General features: G+C 42.5%; 1 protein-coding gene across 2 annotated transcripts in view; it reads left to right on the top strand.

The window, feature by feature from the left end:
- magixa (MAGI family member, X-linked a) overlaps positions 1-15,639 on the top strand; it is a 54,481-nt gene that overhangs the window by 19,122 nt on the left and 19,720 nt on the right. For both annotated transcript variants that reach the window (XM_041798571.1, XM_041798570.1), the window contains exons 9-16: positions 452-619; positions 3,006-3,175; positions 3,256-3,346; positions 3,917-4,088; positions 6,988-7,624; positions 7,782-7,842; positions 7,982-8,200; positions 8,364-8,636. In XM_041798571.1, coding sequence (XP_041654505.1) covers positions 452-619; positions 3,006-3,175; positions 3,256-3,346; positions 3,917-4,088; positions 6,988-7,624; positions 7,782-7,842; positions 7,982-8,200; positions 8,364-8,636 — 1,791 coding nt within the window. The remainder of the gene's footprint in view (positions 1-451; positions 620-3,005; positions 3,176-3,255; positions 3,347-3,916; positions 4,089-6,987; positions 7,625-7,781; positions 7,843-7,981; positions 8,201-8,363; positions 8,637-15,639) is intronic.

Genomic DNA, 15,639 nt, shown 5'->3' with positions numbered 1-15,639 from the left:
AATTTAATTTTTGTATGAAAACAACTAAAATTTTTACCTTTATTTGTATCAGAAAAACTTGCTGTGATTGTGTAAGGGACTTTTATTTTGGTAGCCACCAGGGGGCAGCACAGACTGGCCTTAGCATCCTGCTGGTTCTACTGTTACAGCTCTAGTATTTTCAGGTTTTTATTTATTTCACCTCCAGTAAAATCCTCTCTTAGTGGATGTTTTTCTGTTCAGCAGTGGCTCAAACTGCTGCTACTTTAAATTTATACATTTTTGAGCCTTTTTACTCCCTAGAGTGATAAAAATCCAGTCATATATCAATAATCTGACCTTTTTTTTGGTGACACCTCCAGAGGATTTGGCCGGTTATTCTTTTGTTCTTTACCACAGTAAGAATGAATGAGTAGAGGACTCTACCTGTATCCTGTGATGCTCACCTGTCCTGTTCTTCACCTGCCCTCAGTCCCAGAGTTCACAGAGCAGCCGAGTCTGCTGAGAGGTTACTCCATCCACACCCGGCTCTCTAAAGGACCCCGAGGCTTCGGCTTCAACATCGTGGGAGGAAGTCGACCCCGAGAGTTTCTGCAGGTGTACAGCGTCACACCTGGAGGTCCTCCTGCACTAAACACAGGTTTGTCACTTTTTGCTTTTGGCCCATTTTGGCCCTTTTCTGCCCATGTTTTGCCACTCTTTGCCCATTTTTGTCACTTTCAGCCCGTTTTGCCCATCTTTGCCACTTTTTGCCATTTTTTTGCAAGTTTATCCCATTTTTGCCATTTTTCAACCATTTCTGCCGCTTTTATTTGTAATTTTTTGCCCATTTCTTACTGAAACTTTTTGCCTTTTTAGCCACCTTTGCCATTTTTTACTGATTTGGCCAATTTTTATCACTATTCTGCACATTTCTTTTCTCTTTTTTGTTACTCGTATCACATTTTTGCCCTTTTGACCTTTCTATGTCACTGTTTTAACCACATTTGGCCCATTTCTGCAACATCTTTTTGTCAGCTTTTGCTGCTTTTTGCCACCCTTTGTCCATTTTTACCACTTTTTTGCTGCATTTCAGCAGTTTTGCTGCCTTTTCACCCATTTTCTGCCACTTTTTAACCCATTTAACTTGTTAATGCCACTTTTTCACAATGTTTGACCATATTTGCCACTTTGACCACTTTTTGCTTTTGGCTATTTTTTGCCACTTTTGTTTTTTTTGCCACTTTTTGCCTATTTTTGTCACTTTGAGCACATTTTGTTCATGTATGCCACTTTTTGCACATTTTTTTGCCACTTTCATCCCATTTTTGTCCCTTTTCCACCAATTTGTGCCTCTTTTTTCCCACTTTTTGCCTTTTTGTTTTGAAACTTTTGCCTTTTTAGCTGCCTTTTGCGACTTTTCATCACTTATGCCTATTTCTTTCCCTTTTTTTTTGCCACTTTTATCCTATTTTTGCCTTTTTGACCCCTCTCTATCACTTTTTTAACCACTTTTGGTCCATTTCTGCAACATCTTTCTGCCAGCTTTTGCTTCTTTTATTTTATTTATTTTTATTTAACCTTTATTTTACCAGGCTAGCCCCATTGAGATCAAAGATCTCTTTTTCAAGGGGGACCTGGCCAACAATGGCAGCAATGCAGTTTCAAAATCAAACACACTCAAGCTCACACAGTACACAATAAACAACAGGTACATTGATAATAAGACGCCAGCTAAAACAGACAGTTTGAATTCAAGAGTTTTTACTAAAGAAAAACATTCAGAGACACCAGGTTCTGCAGTTTAAATTTTTTGCACTTTTTGCTGCATTTCAGCAGTTTTGCTGCTTTTTATTTTTTGCCAATTTTTGACCTTTTTTTTCCATTTCTAAACCCACTTTTTCACTTTCCAACCGTTTTTGATTGTTCTTGCAACTTTTTGCCCATTTTGCTGCTTCTTTTTGCCTATTTTAACCCATTCTTGTCACTTTTCACCCATATTTTGTTTCCTTTCACTATTATTTAAGTTCTCACTCTATTACCAGAAATGTGTCAGTTTCTTCTTTTTTATTTTTTTGGTATTTGTGCACATCCTGGCCCAGCTATAAAGGCTGACATTGCTTTCCTAATAGTCCATCCCCATTGTTAATATCACAATTAAAAGGTAAATAAGTGAAATTCTTATTTTGTTTCTGGGGTCCAGTTGTGCCCCAGAAGCCCCCCCTTACAGCCGGCCATGGGTCAAACCCAGAAATGGCTTCCTGCTCAGACTGTTTTGGGTAAATAATTCTAAAAAGCGAGCTCTCCATAATTTGCTCTTCCTCTCTGTCGGATTATGTTTCTGTTTGGTTCTCAGGTCTTTATTTTTCTCACGGACACAATCTCATGATCTGACACTAATCCACTCTCTCTCTCTCTTTAATCTGTCCGACACACAGCCTCCTTTCTCTCCCACACTGTCAGACCTGCTCACGTGCTCTGAGGATAAATAGTCAGGAATGTAACACACCCCGAGTTCATGAAATCTCCTGGGAGAGAGAGCAGAGCATATCAGCACCGCTCCAAAACAGAGAAAAACATCCTCAAAAGTCTGCAACACCGGGGAAGTTAGAGTGGAAATGGATGAAAATGCTCTGCAGCAGATCATATCCTGTTATAAATATTTAATAGTGGAAATATAGAGTCACTTATAGTGCTTCTTTGAGAGCTAGTCAGCAGGTTCACACAGAGTTAAGAGAACTTTTAACAGACACGAAAGAGAGGAAGAATAAATCAGATTCCAGCAAACAAAACCTGAAGCTTCTGCTCAGTTCTGGTAGAAGATGAAAGGTGGAGGAACACCTGAGGAGGTAAAGGTGCTAGGGTTGTATGAGGCACTCAGCAATAGAAATGGAACCAGCCTCCAGAGGTTTAGGCTTGTGTTTCCCCTTTAAGAGAAGGCTTTAGGAGCATCATGGAGGACAGTGCTTCAGCACGGTGATGGCAGTGGGTCAGCTGTACGTGTCATCATCATGTCATAACCCTGACCCTCGTCTGTTCCCCTCCAGCGGACATCTTGGTGTACATCAACGACACCTGCGTGCTCGGTCGCTCTCATAAGGAGGTGGTGGAGATGCTGAAGTCCGTGCCGATGGGTCAGAGCGTGGACGTGGTGCTGAGGAGAGGATACCCCATGCTTTATAACCCCGATGGATGTCCCAAACAGAGCCTGGAGACGGTACGGTGTAACTAGAGATACTACAGCTATGATAGTTTTAACTTTGACCCTGTTTAAACTCTCTTTTAACCCTTCAACAGCCACAGAACTCCTCTAACCCTCCTAACGGGAACCGCAGCCAGACGCACCTCACCTACAGCCGCCCGCTGGATGCCAGCGACAACACACCAGGTATGAACCGAACTCACAGAGATAAAGAATGAGAGAGGCTGGAGAGGAGCAATGGCTGCCAATGTGTTTGCATGATTGAGACAGCTTGCAGGAGTTTTTTTCTGGCATCACCAACAACAGCATTTAGTAAACTGTGCCTAGAACTTTTTTTAATTGCCATGGTATGAAAAAAAGGTATTGATAACTCTGATTGTCAGCCACATTTCCAAAGAAGTTGGTACACTTACTGTGTAAATTGTAAACAAAAACAGAATGCAGTGATGTCAGATCTTATAGACCATATTTAGTTAAATAATGGTAAATATGGCCCTGTCCCTGCTTTGAGTTGTGTTGCTGCCATCAAATTCAAAATGAGCTAATATTTTTCATGAAATGTTAAAATGTCTCAGTTTAACACCAGATATGTTGTTTCTGTTCTATCATGAATCAAATATAGGTTTATAAGATCTGACAATCATTGACTTCTGTTTCATCTACACGGCGTCCCAGCTTTTTTGAAATCGTTCCATCTACATTGAATTTTAGTCGATTGTAAATGTTCTGATCATATTTGTCAATTCTGACGTCCAGGGATGAACCAAACCCCGCCTTCCTTTGCTACTCAGCCAATGACGAACGGTCTGACCGGCCCATCTACCCCAACGTCCTCGGACGCCCCGCTCGGTCCACCACCACTTCCAGAGAGAACGTCAGCCAATCACAGCGACTCTGACGGCGGTGTGTCCAGTGCAGGAACAAGAAGGTGAGAGGAGCTTCGGCGTCGGCATTAACTACACTGAACTAAACTTTGATTATCCTGACCTCTATGGGCCCCAGTTTGGCTGGAGGCGGCCCCCCTTTATCCCCCCTTTAGGCGACTTTGCTCATGAATACAGACCCTCAAAACTAAAGTCCTCATCGCACTGGTCAGAAGGTCACCTCCTGATTAGAGCTGAACGATTTGCAAAAATAATCTAATTGCAATTTTTACCCTTAATATTGTGATTTGATATGCAATTATTATCATGTTCTTATCTTGTGTATTTTTCAACAAATTCAAGCAATAAATCATTTTATATTATAACCTACATTCAGTCAGGACCAGTCAACATACATTCATTCATGTCTTTTGCAAAGTGGATCTACAGTTTTAGTTGAAAAGATTCTCCCTGAGTTAGTCAGCATGGCTAGAAACCCCCGTATGGATAGATACATTAATCACAATGTATGATGAAAACAATGAAGTTATTTCGGAAGCATTTCAGTAGCATGAATCTGAATATGAAGGTGAAACAAGCTTTAAGCTATAAAAGAGGAGGCTGGGGTGGAGGAGGTGGAGCTTTAAGCTATGAAAGGAGGAGGCTGAGGTGGAGGAGGTGGAGCTTTAAGCTATAAAGGAGGAGGCTGGGGTGGAGGAGGTGGAGCTTTAAGCTATAAAGGAGGAGGCTGAGGTGGAGGAGGTGGAGCTTTAAGCTATAAAGGAGGAGGCTGGGGTGGAGGAGGTGGAGCTTTAAGCTATAAAGGAGGAGGCTGGGGTGGAGGAGGTGGAGCTTTACACTATAAAGGAGGAGGCTGGAGTGGAGGAGGTGGAACTTTAAGCTATAAAGGAGGAGGCTGGGGTGGAGGAGGTGGAGCTTTGCCAGCAGCATGGTGCATCAGCATTAACACTAGAACTCCCAATGGGTAAAATTTACCCCAGGCTGTTCTTTAATTGTATCTTTCTCGATGTAAAGACTGTCAGTCTTTGACTTTTCCTAAAAGTGTGTTTTATAGCTCCTGATGTCATAAAAAATATCTTTGCATAAACCCAAATTTTGTTAATGGACATTTATATCTAGAACCACCATGCAGGTCAAATTTACCCCATAAAAAAGCCTTGATTTTCCCACTGTTTTATTTCACACCAGCAATAAATAGATGGCAAGTTAGCTTGTTAAGTATGGTAATTTACGTCTTTTTTTTTTTTTGACAATTACAACACGGACTTCAGCACTGGACTACTTTTCTAACCAATGGGACCTACTACAAAGTGGAAGAACTTTTCACAGCCCATCTTGGAGGATAAAGATGTTAAAGCCATGTGAAATCTGAGGATAACTTTACCTATGACACAGCTGCAGAGTCCCTCTCTCACTCCTCCGAGGCTGATAGTTGAAGTTAAAGTTAATATGATTCATAGAGCCAGAGCACCGTTGCTATACGGGTGATATAAATGAAGCCAGCGGCTCTTCTAACTCCACAAGCGCCATCACTCTTCTTCGTTTGTTTTTGTAACTGCTCCTTCTTCTGTAATGACGGTTGCTGGCAGCTTTTAGGCTCATTGCCGCCACCTGGACTGAAGTGAGAACTCAAATTTTTTTTAATACTCAGATGTATTTGTCGTATTACTGCATGCACCGAACCGTGACGGCCGTACCGTGATGGTACGGGACAAATACAAACACTGTTACACCCCTGGTGAGAAGTACGTCATATTTAAATGGACTGCTGTGTTGAGAAAGAGCTGTGATTGGCTGTGGGAGCTAGGAGGCAATAATTGGTATCATCTGGCTATCAGCTGATTGTGGCTGGGGGTTTGAACTAGGGCAGAACAATTTAAAAAAAAATGTCAAATTGCAATTTTTTTGCTCATATTGCAAATTTGTTATCAACTGCTTTATTTAAGAAGAACATTTTTATATCACTTGTTCTTATTAAGAAAAACATACATAAAACATGACAAGGAGGATTTTTGTAAAAGATTCTAAATAAAAAATGGACTCTTGATTGCGTGCATAATGTGCATAAAATCTGCTGCTGCAAAATTAATGTATTAAACTGTTACTTTGACACATTTCAAGTTGAACAAATATTGCAACTTCTGTGATCTGTAAATTGCAATTGAATCTACTTTGCAAATTAGATTCAATCACAATATGCATTAATTGCCCAGCCCTACTCCTGATCCAAACACTATTTCATCCACGTCATCACCAGTCCCTCTCCCCGTCATTTCCTGTCTAATAAAGGCCAATTAGGCAAAAATATGCCAACTAATAAGGTTATGTAAATTCCTCTTCATCATCATCTGTTGTTTGATTGGTTCACCCAGCTCCCTCTACGCTTTTCTGCAGTCCACCCAGGACAGAACGGCTCTGTCTCTCCATTCGAACATCTTTCCTGTAATGAAGTCAGACTGTAAACAGTGATCAGCAGACTGAAAATGATTTGGCCCAGATATCTGCTGTCATTAATTCAGATTTCTCCTGACTGTGAGTGCTGAGACATTGGCATATAATCCACTTATAATCCCATAAACAATGATAAAGCTCTGCAGTTAGTGAATACGGAAAAGCTTTATTTGAATGTTCAGATCAAGCTGATATAACAATTCCTCAGAGACTTATAGCTGCCGTGGTTTCAGGAGTAAATAAACATATTAATAGTAACTGCAGGCTTCTCCTGGCTCTAAACCAGGCAGTAGTGGTTTATTCTTACCCCGTAGTAGGGCTGGGTCTTTCCCACAGCCTCATGATACAAAAATATTCTTTTCTGAAACATTCTCTGTGTTCATCATCAACTCTGACAAAGGCCACCAAACAGATGAAGGCAGCCATCTTTAAGTTTTTATTGCATATTTGTTGAAAACTTTTCCATCTCTTCCCTCCTCTCCCACGTCTCAGGTCGTCTCTGATTCGTTACAACAGCAGCACTCTCCCCGCCCTCTCCTCCTCTGGCCTCCTCCACCATCAGAGCTCCAAGTCTTCAGAGAGCGACCTGTCCACGTCCACGCTCCCCATCTCCTCCTCCACGCTCCCTCTGACGTCCTCATCATCCCACGCTCTGTCCAAACTGCCCCTCTCTCAGCCGGAGACGGGCCTTGGCCAAAACTCCTCCAGCCCGACCTCCACCAACAACCCCAGCACCTCCTCCACGCCTCCTGGTGCTCCTGTGCAGCGCCCGGTGATGCCCCAGACATCTCTGGCTTTAACCCCACCCAGAGACATCCCGCCCTGCGGTTTTAACGGCTGCCCGGCCAATCACCAAACACCTTCCTCGGCCTCCAGAGGAAACCCCGGGCTGGTGCTGCCCCTTGGAGCGGGGTCTGCAGGATCACCGCCGAATGGGGAGCTCGTCCCTGTGCCTCTCGGGCGCAGTGAGAGTGGGGGGCTGGGGTTCAGTGTGACTGCAGGGGGGCAAGGAGGGCAGCTAGCAGTGGTGAGGAGGGTCTGGGATCGAAGGCACTGCCCCTCGCTGCAGCCAGGGGACACTATAGTGAAGATCAACGGAGCAGATGTGCAGAGTCTCAGCTTCTCACAGGTAGGAGTCCTGATAGCATGCAAGCGTCAGATATCACTGCACATCATGCTGTCCGTGCTGAATCCCTTCACTACATCTGAGCCAGTTCCTGGAGGCGCTAAGATTTAGTTTCCAGGGCCTGTTTTAACCAATAACATCGGTCTGTTTGTCTCCTCAGGTGCAGAGAGTCCTACAAGAACACACCAAACAGGGAGAGGTGGTCCTCCTGGTCTACAGAGGTAACGGCATGAAGCCCAGCCCAGACTGTGATCAGTTCATACATGATTATCACAAATTAAGACGTCCATGTCGTTCTTCTTTGGTCATCGGCCTCCTCCTGCATGTTTTTATCTGTTTCTGTCCTGTGTCCTCCCCCAGGTCCAATCTCTTCCCCGGTTGTCACCCCTAACCTCTACAAGCCCCTCCCCTCCCCCCACAGCCTGGCCACACCCTCTTCCTTACACCCCTCAACTTTAGCCGACTTGCCTTCCCCGTCCACGGGTGCCTTGGTGGGGGGCGTCCCCCCACTCAACCAGGCCGGCTTGGCCTTGGAGAGTCCTCAGGAGGGACACCTACCAGCCCCAGGGACCCACCAAGGTAACGCCACCCCTCTCTGTTACTCTGAGCACCTGGATAGGTCAGATGACCTCCATGTGACCTTTGTTTAATCACTGAAGAAGTCTGTGTTGTCTGCACGCTCCCATCGGTCTCCATCTCATTAGTCTAATCTTTGACAGACTAACTCCTCCTGATTTTCCAGGGACTCCTCCAGCTCAGACTCCTAACGGCTCCCCGGCCTCGGCCCTCATCCAGAGCACCAGCTTCTTGGATTCTGTTCCCGTGACGCTGACCCTGGAGCCTCGTGATCTGCTGGGGGTGGAGGAGAGTGCAGGAGGGCCTCCTGGTAGAGGAGGAGCGCCCGGAGCAGCGTCCAAGGATGGAAGAGGAGTAAAGACGGTGGAGGTGGAGCTGAGGAGGAGGCCGGGAGAAGGCTTCGGATTCGTCATCGCCTCTCAGGAAGTCACCAGTGGGTGTGAGTAAAGTCTTGGCTGATTAACGTGTAGTTTAGAGCTCTGATTCTAAGCTGGTGGGTCGGGACCTTAGATTGTCACATATGTTTGTCAGATCAGACTCAGACCAGGCCCTGCTAGTGGTCACAGTGGGTGTGTGATAATATACAGAAACATCCGGGCGAGTTTCAGGAGCAGATAGGAGGTGAATCATGGAGAAGTCGACATGTGCTGCAGAATTAGAAGAGAAAAAGAGCTTTTTATCAAGATGGACTGATCCTTTTATGCCCATTCTCCCCACAGACAGTTAAACCAGAGTGTGTTGTCATGAGAAACAGTAGAAGGCAGGAGTTAAAAAATATTCTCTTATTGTAAAACATTAATATTTGTACTTCCTAACCACAATCTTTGAAATAAAGGCCTGTCTCAAAATAGAAGTCTGCCTCAAGTGAAAGGCCTCCCGAAACATAATGCTTTATTTTAGCCTGCCTCCTTCTAAAGGCCTGGTTCCAAATATGATACTCCTTCATATGAAGACCCGCTTCATAATACAAGGCTGCTTCAAGTGAAGGCTTCTCTTTAAATACAAGCCTGCTATATAAAAAGGCTTCTCTTTAAATACATGAGTAATTCATCTACAGGCCTGTTCCAAATACAAGCATCCTTTATTTCAAGGCCTGCCTCCAAATAAAAGCCTCCTTCATTGAAGGAATGACTTCTCTTATAAGATTCTTCTTATATGGGCCCACACCCTTTTACAAGCCTGTTTCATGTTGAGGCTTTTCTTCGCATACAGGCCTGGTTCATCTACAGGCCTGTTCCAAATACAAGTCTGCTTCATATAAAGGCTTAGTTTCTAATACAAGCCTAGTTCATCTACAGGTCTGTTTCAAATACAAGCCTGCTTCATTTAAAGGCCTTTCTCTGAAAACAATCCTTCTTCGTATAAAGTCTTCTATTACAAGGTTGCTTCTTATAAAGGCCCACCCCCTAATACAAGTCTCATTCATGTTGAAGCTTCTCTTCACTTACATGCCTAGTTCATCTACAGGCCTGTTTTAAATACAAGCCTGCTTCATATAAAGGACTGTCTTCTATTACCAGGCATTTTATAAAGGCCCACCCCCTAATACAGGCCTTGTTCATGTTGAAGCTTTTCTCCAAACACAAGCCTAGTTCATCTACAGCCCTCTCTCCAAATGAAAGCATACTTCATATAACTGCCACCTAATACAAGCCTCCCCCATATAAAGGCCTTTTTTCCAAATACAAGCCTGCCTCCTATAAAGGCTTCTCCTCTAACACTGGCTTTATTCATCTACAGATTTGTTCCAAATACAAGCCTGCTTCATAACAAGGCCTGGGTAATAAGAATACAAGCGGACTTTATATAAAGTGCTGCCTTCAAATACAAGCCTGCTTCATGTTAAGGCCTGCTGCCTTCTGCAGTGAAGTAGATAGAGGCCTAGGGTTTTAGCAGAGAATTCTGTATCTGTTGTCTTCAGTTTCTTATGCTTGGATAACTAAATGGATATCCCAATCCTTCTTGAATTTCCCCTAAAGTATATATATTTTTCTATCTATCACTGGTATCAGGACAGAAACCAAAAACAGATTCACTATAAAAAGGGTTTACGTTCTTTCTTTTACTGTGCTACAGCCTGCAGGGGGCGCTGGCGTCTCTGTGTGTATGTGCAGTAAGAGTAAATGTGCGAACATGCAGCAGCATTGAGCGTCGGTTGATTGAAGCAGCACCTGAGCTTCAACTTGATCCCGCTGGAAGCAACACTCCATTTAACCACACATTCAGAGAGCACTCAAATGCATCATCCTCTCCACTGAAACATTAACAATAATCTCTGCTGTTAACATTCCTCTGTGTGTGTGAGACTCTCAGCCCCCTCCCACCACTATCTGCTCTCTTTAGGCCACGCCCCCTCTCGCCCAGCTGTCTCTCTCTCTCACTCCGGCTTTTACTCAGTCTCACTCGCCCACATCAGAGGGATGACCGGCCTCACACAGACACACACATAGAGAAGGAAGGGCAGAGAGAAACAGACAAAAACAGTCCTTCTAGTGTAGTTTGGCTATTTTTTGGACATTTCATCATGTTGGAGCGTCTGCAGTCGGCTCTGAAAACTGTGAAGGACTCCAAACGTAAGTCATTAAGCCTGTCTGCATGTACATGTGAAGCTGTAGCAGATGTAAAGCTGCACTCTCTAGTTGTGAAGTTTTTATATTTTATTAGTGTGCCATACCAACATAAACCCAGCCTGCAGGGGCTTACATGGCTCTAAGAACAGAAGTTTTCCAGGATCGGACTGCATAGTTAGGCTATTTACTCTCAGGGACAGAAGATGTGAATGAAAACAAACTAGAGACTAATTTAAGGGCTATGTCATCTTCATTTCTGGGCTTTTAAGGTAAGATTTGCTTGCCTGAACGCCTCAGATTTAAGCAGTTGTTCCAGTTTTTGCTCATCAGGCTGCAGTACCTGACAAGCCATTTCCTGAAGACTAATAAAAAAGGGACTTAGTTTCCATTTACAGTGTGAAAATTTCCTTCAGCCCATGCTTTCGTCCAAAGCGGCTTAAATCTGAGAGTAAGTCCAGGACAAGCACCATCAGTGAGTCCTTCAAGTCTGCTAGGACAGAGGTGCTGCCATGCAGAGCGAGAGGAAATGCATTTAGAGCAGGTGTTTTTAGATTTACACCAGTGTTATCTAAGCCAGTGGTTCTCAACTTGGGGGTCGGGACACCGTTGGGTGATGTGAGGCACTTAGAAGGGGTCGGCAGATGTCTTAAAGGGGACATTTTTTACCCTTTTAAGACATGTTTATGTTGCTCTCAGAGGTCCCTAAAACATGCCTGTGAAGTTTGTTGCTGAAAAAACACTCCAGTATTGGATGTGTACATGTCTAAAACCCCCTCTGTTTCAGCCCTGCTCAGAACGAAATGTTTCTGTGTCTGTGGCTTTAAATGTTACTGAGCTGTCTGACTCCGCCCCTGACCACACCCCTCTCAGGAAATGGATGTGGCACTCCTGATACAATGTTACAAACACTTTTATCCAGAGTAATGGACCTGGCTGGGATTCAAACACACTGAGCTATTCAGCATCTCAGCTGGCAGCTGAGAGGAGGGTGGAACTTTCTTCCAAACAGGGAGGGCCAACCAAACCCCGGGGGGCGGGGCTAACTCCCCACATGAGGTCAAAGGGGGGGGGTTCTGGTATTTGAGGGGATTGTGGACAGGCCAGGGGCACATAGTTATGTTAGAAAAGCCTGAAAAAGTGATTTTGCACGATACGTCTCCTTTAAAAAAGTACAAATATTTTTAAATGATTCTTTTCTTGCCCAATTTTGTGACTATTATTTGCTACTCTTCATCAAATTTTGCAAAATTTTGATACATTTTTGCCTCTTTTTTACCCATTTTTGCCACTTTATGCCAATTTTGCCAAATTTTAACACATTTTTATCATTTTTTCCCACCAATTTTAACACATTTTTGCTACTCTAACCCCATATTTGTCCTTTTAAAACCCTTTCCACTACTTTTTTCTTTTTTTGCCTTTTTTGACAATTCTAACTTCTTCTGGACACTTTCCATTTACTTATTCTTGACCATGGTCATAATAGTTTGGATTTTACATTAGTTTTAGGTTTTAATTAGTTTTTACTGCTGGTTTTTAGTTCAGTTTAGTTTTTGTTTTGCAAAATTGCTTTGTTTTGTTTAGTTTTTATTCGTTTTAATGTTAGTTTTACTTTTGTCAGCGATGTGGGATACCTGCCAGGGGCGACATCCAACAGATCTCTTCACTTTTCACTGTAATTATTCAATTTTAATGTTGGTATACAACTCAAGAGCTACAGTTACCATTGTGTGAAGTTGTCTTCAATCAAATCAGGCAGTTTTACTCTCTCCAGGCTTGGCTGTTCATATCAGTCAGTATGCTAGTATCAAAGACTAAAACTAAGGAGATTTTGTCCCTATTTCTATTTCATTTTAGTTAGCTTTGTTAGCACACCATACATTTTTAGTTAGTTTTCATTTTATTTGTAAAGCTTAGTTTTTATTTAGTTTCAGTTAACTAAAATGATTTTTACATTTTAGTTTTAGTTATTCAGTTAGTTTTAGTTAACCATAATAACCTTGCTGCCCCCTTTTATAAGCCTGCTCCATATAAAGGACTGACTTCTATTACCAGGCACTTTATAAAGGCCCACCTCCAAATACAGGCCTGTTTCATGTTGAAGCTTCTCTTCACATACAAGCCTAGTTCAGCTACAGGCCTGTTTTAAATACAAGCCTGCTTCATTTTCTTTTTAATAAAGGCTTCTTTTCTTATACAAACCTAGTTCATCTACTGCCCTGTACCAATTACAAGCCTGCTTTATTTCGAGGCCTGCTTCCAATACAAGAATACTTCATATGAAGGCCTGCCCCCTAATAGAAGCCTGCTGCATATAAAGGTCTTTTTCCAAATAAAAGCCTAAAATTCCATGATTTGCCACACGATTTACACCTTATTACCACTTTTGCTACTTTTACACTCCATTTCACCACCTTTTTTTGACATTTTTAACCCATTTCCATTTTTTACATGGCTATATACTACGGCACAAAAAGATATTCATTTCTTTGGTGGGAGTGGTTTTTCAGATTAAATAGAAAACATGGATTTCAAAGCTTAACTTTACAATTCCTACAGAGATAATGCAAACAATATAACAAAGACATCAGTCTGTGATTATCTGTCCAGTTTTAATATTTGACCAGAGTTTCTGAGCAGCCGCAGCCAGACAGGAGTCAACTAGTCTGTTTGGATTTTGGTTTCCTGGTGAACACAGACCAAACTTGAGGTAATTATGCAGCAATGCAAAGAGTTGGTCAATGATTCAGGATGGAAGGAAAAAGTAAAGGCATGACAACACTCTCAATTAGATGTTTACAAAAGGCAATGCAGTTTCCAGTGCAATAATGAATGTGAAAATAGTTCTAAAGTTGACAGAAGAAAACATCTCATGCAGTAATTTTCTATCATTTCCTATGGAGGTCATGGGGGGCTGGAGCCTATCCCAGCTGGCAATGGGCGAGAGAAGGGGTACACCCTGGATGGGTCACCAGTCAATCACAGAGCTGACATGTAGAACAAACAACCAGGCATGCTCGCACTCACACCTACGGGCAATTTAGAGTCACCAATTAACCTAACAAGTATGTCTTGTCTAGTACCTAGAGCAGTGTTACTCAACCCTGCTCAACCAAAGAGCCAAACTGTTGAAAAATACCTCTGCAAGAGCCACAATCTAAGTGGTAAAAAGTGGCAAAAAAACAGCTTAAGTAGCATTAAAAGTAAATCAAAGGTGGCAAAAATGGTGAAAAAACAGCAAAAGTGGGTGAAAAGAGGCAAAAATGGGGAGGGAAAGGTGAAAAAAGGGTCAGAAAATAGCAGAAATGGGTGAGACTCGACAAAAAGTTGAGTTGCAGGTGGCAAAAACGGTCCAAAAGTTGCAAAAAGGTGGCAAAAAATGGGTGGAATTGGACTAAAATGGGCAAAAAGCAGTCAAGAGTGGCAAAAAATAGAAAACAAGTGGTATATATTGGCAAAAGGCGTCTTAAATGGGCAAAAAAATAGTGAAAAAGTGGTATTTATCGGCAAAGTCAGCTTAAATGGGCAAAAAAATAGTGAAAAAGGGCAAAAATGGATAAAAGTGGCAAAGAGAAGTGGCAAAAATGGGTGCAAAAAGGGAAAACTGGTGAAAATGGAAAAAATTTGGATAAAAGTGGCAAAAATGTGCAAAAAATAGGAAAAAAGTGGTATTTATTGGCAAAAAGTAGCTTAAATGAGTGAAAAAAGATGAAAAAAAAAGAATGTGATTAATGTGGCAAAAGAAGTGGCTAAAATGGGAAAAAAAAATTAGTAAAAAAGTGGTATTTAATGGCAAAACGTAGCCTAAATGGGCAATAGATAGTGAAAAAGGATAAAAATGGGATAAAAGTCGCAAAAATTAGTAGCAAAAATGGGAAAAAATTTGTGAAAAAGTGATATTTAATGGCAAAAGGCAGCTTAAATGTTCGAAAAATGGGGAAAATGAGAAAAAAATGTGATAAAATAGGCAAAATTTGGAAAAAAGTTGCAAAAATAAGTGGCAAAAATGGGCAAAAAATAGGAAAGAAGTGGTATATAATGGCAAGAGGTAGCTGTAATGGGTGAAAGGTGGCAAAAAATTGTGAAAATGGGCAAAAAAGTTTCCCTTTAAGGTTTTCTGCTTGAATAATATTTAAGATTAAAACATAAAAGAGCCACAGATAGTCACAAAAGAGCCACATGTGGCCCCAGAGCCACAGTATCTCTAATCTAGAGAGAACCCACGAGTGCACGGGTAGAACACGCAGACTCTGCTCAGAAAAGATCTGACCGGGAAGCTGACCAGGAATAGTCTTGCTATGAGGCAGCTACGCTAACACCTGCGCTGCCGTGCAGCCCCTTCATGCAATAACAAATGCAAAATATTTGATTTCACATCCTTTGTTTCTTTGTTAATTGCATTAATCGCAATTAACAAAGATCCACAATTAGTTCCTTTTTTTAATCACGATTAATCGCATGCTTCGTTATCCCTCAGTGTGACGTTCAAACGTAGGACTGGACCCAGGACTGAGACAGAGACGTGGATGTTAGGTCGATGGTAGTTTTAGTGTTAACACAAAGGGTTAAATGGAGGCGGGAGTGTTTCAGTGAAGAAAGGAGGCACTGGAATAACAGGTGAGGTTAGTTTCTTCACAGAAAACTTCACAACAATCACAGAAATCTTTGCAGACAGCGCCAGGGTTGGAGAGGGTCACCACTCTGGGAGTCGGCATACTCTGGCACCTTCCCCGCTTCAGCCCGGAGCCAACAGTCAGGTGGGGGTCACTTCAGATGGGTGGGGGCAGAGCCTCGGTGCCTTTAGGCCACTCCCACCGCCAGCCTGCAGCAGAGAAGGACAGGGAAACACAAGACATAAACAACCCCAAAAAC

Source organism: Cheilinus undulatus, linkage group 11, assembly GCF_018320785.1.
Source record: "Cheilinus undulatus linkage group 11, ASM1832078v1, whole genome shotgun sequence".
Classification (NCBI taxonomy): Eukaryota; Metazoa; Chordata; class Actinopteri; order Labriformes; family Labridae; genus Cheilinus; species Cheilinus undulatus.
Note: the sequence above shows the minus strand (reverse complement) of the source record. Positions and strands in the feature narration are given on the sequence as shown.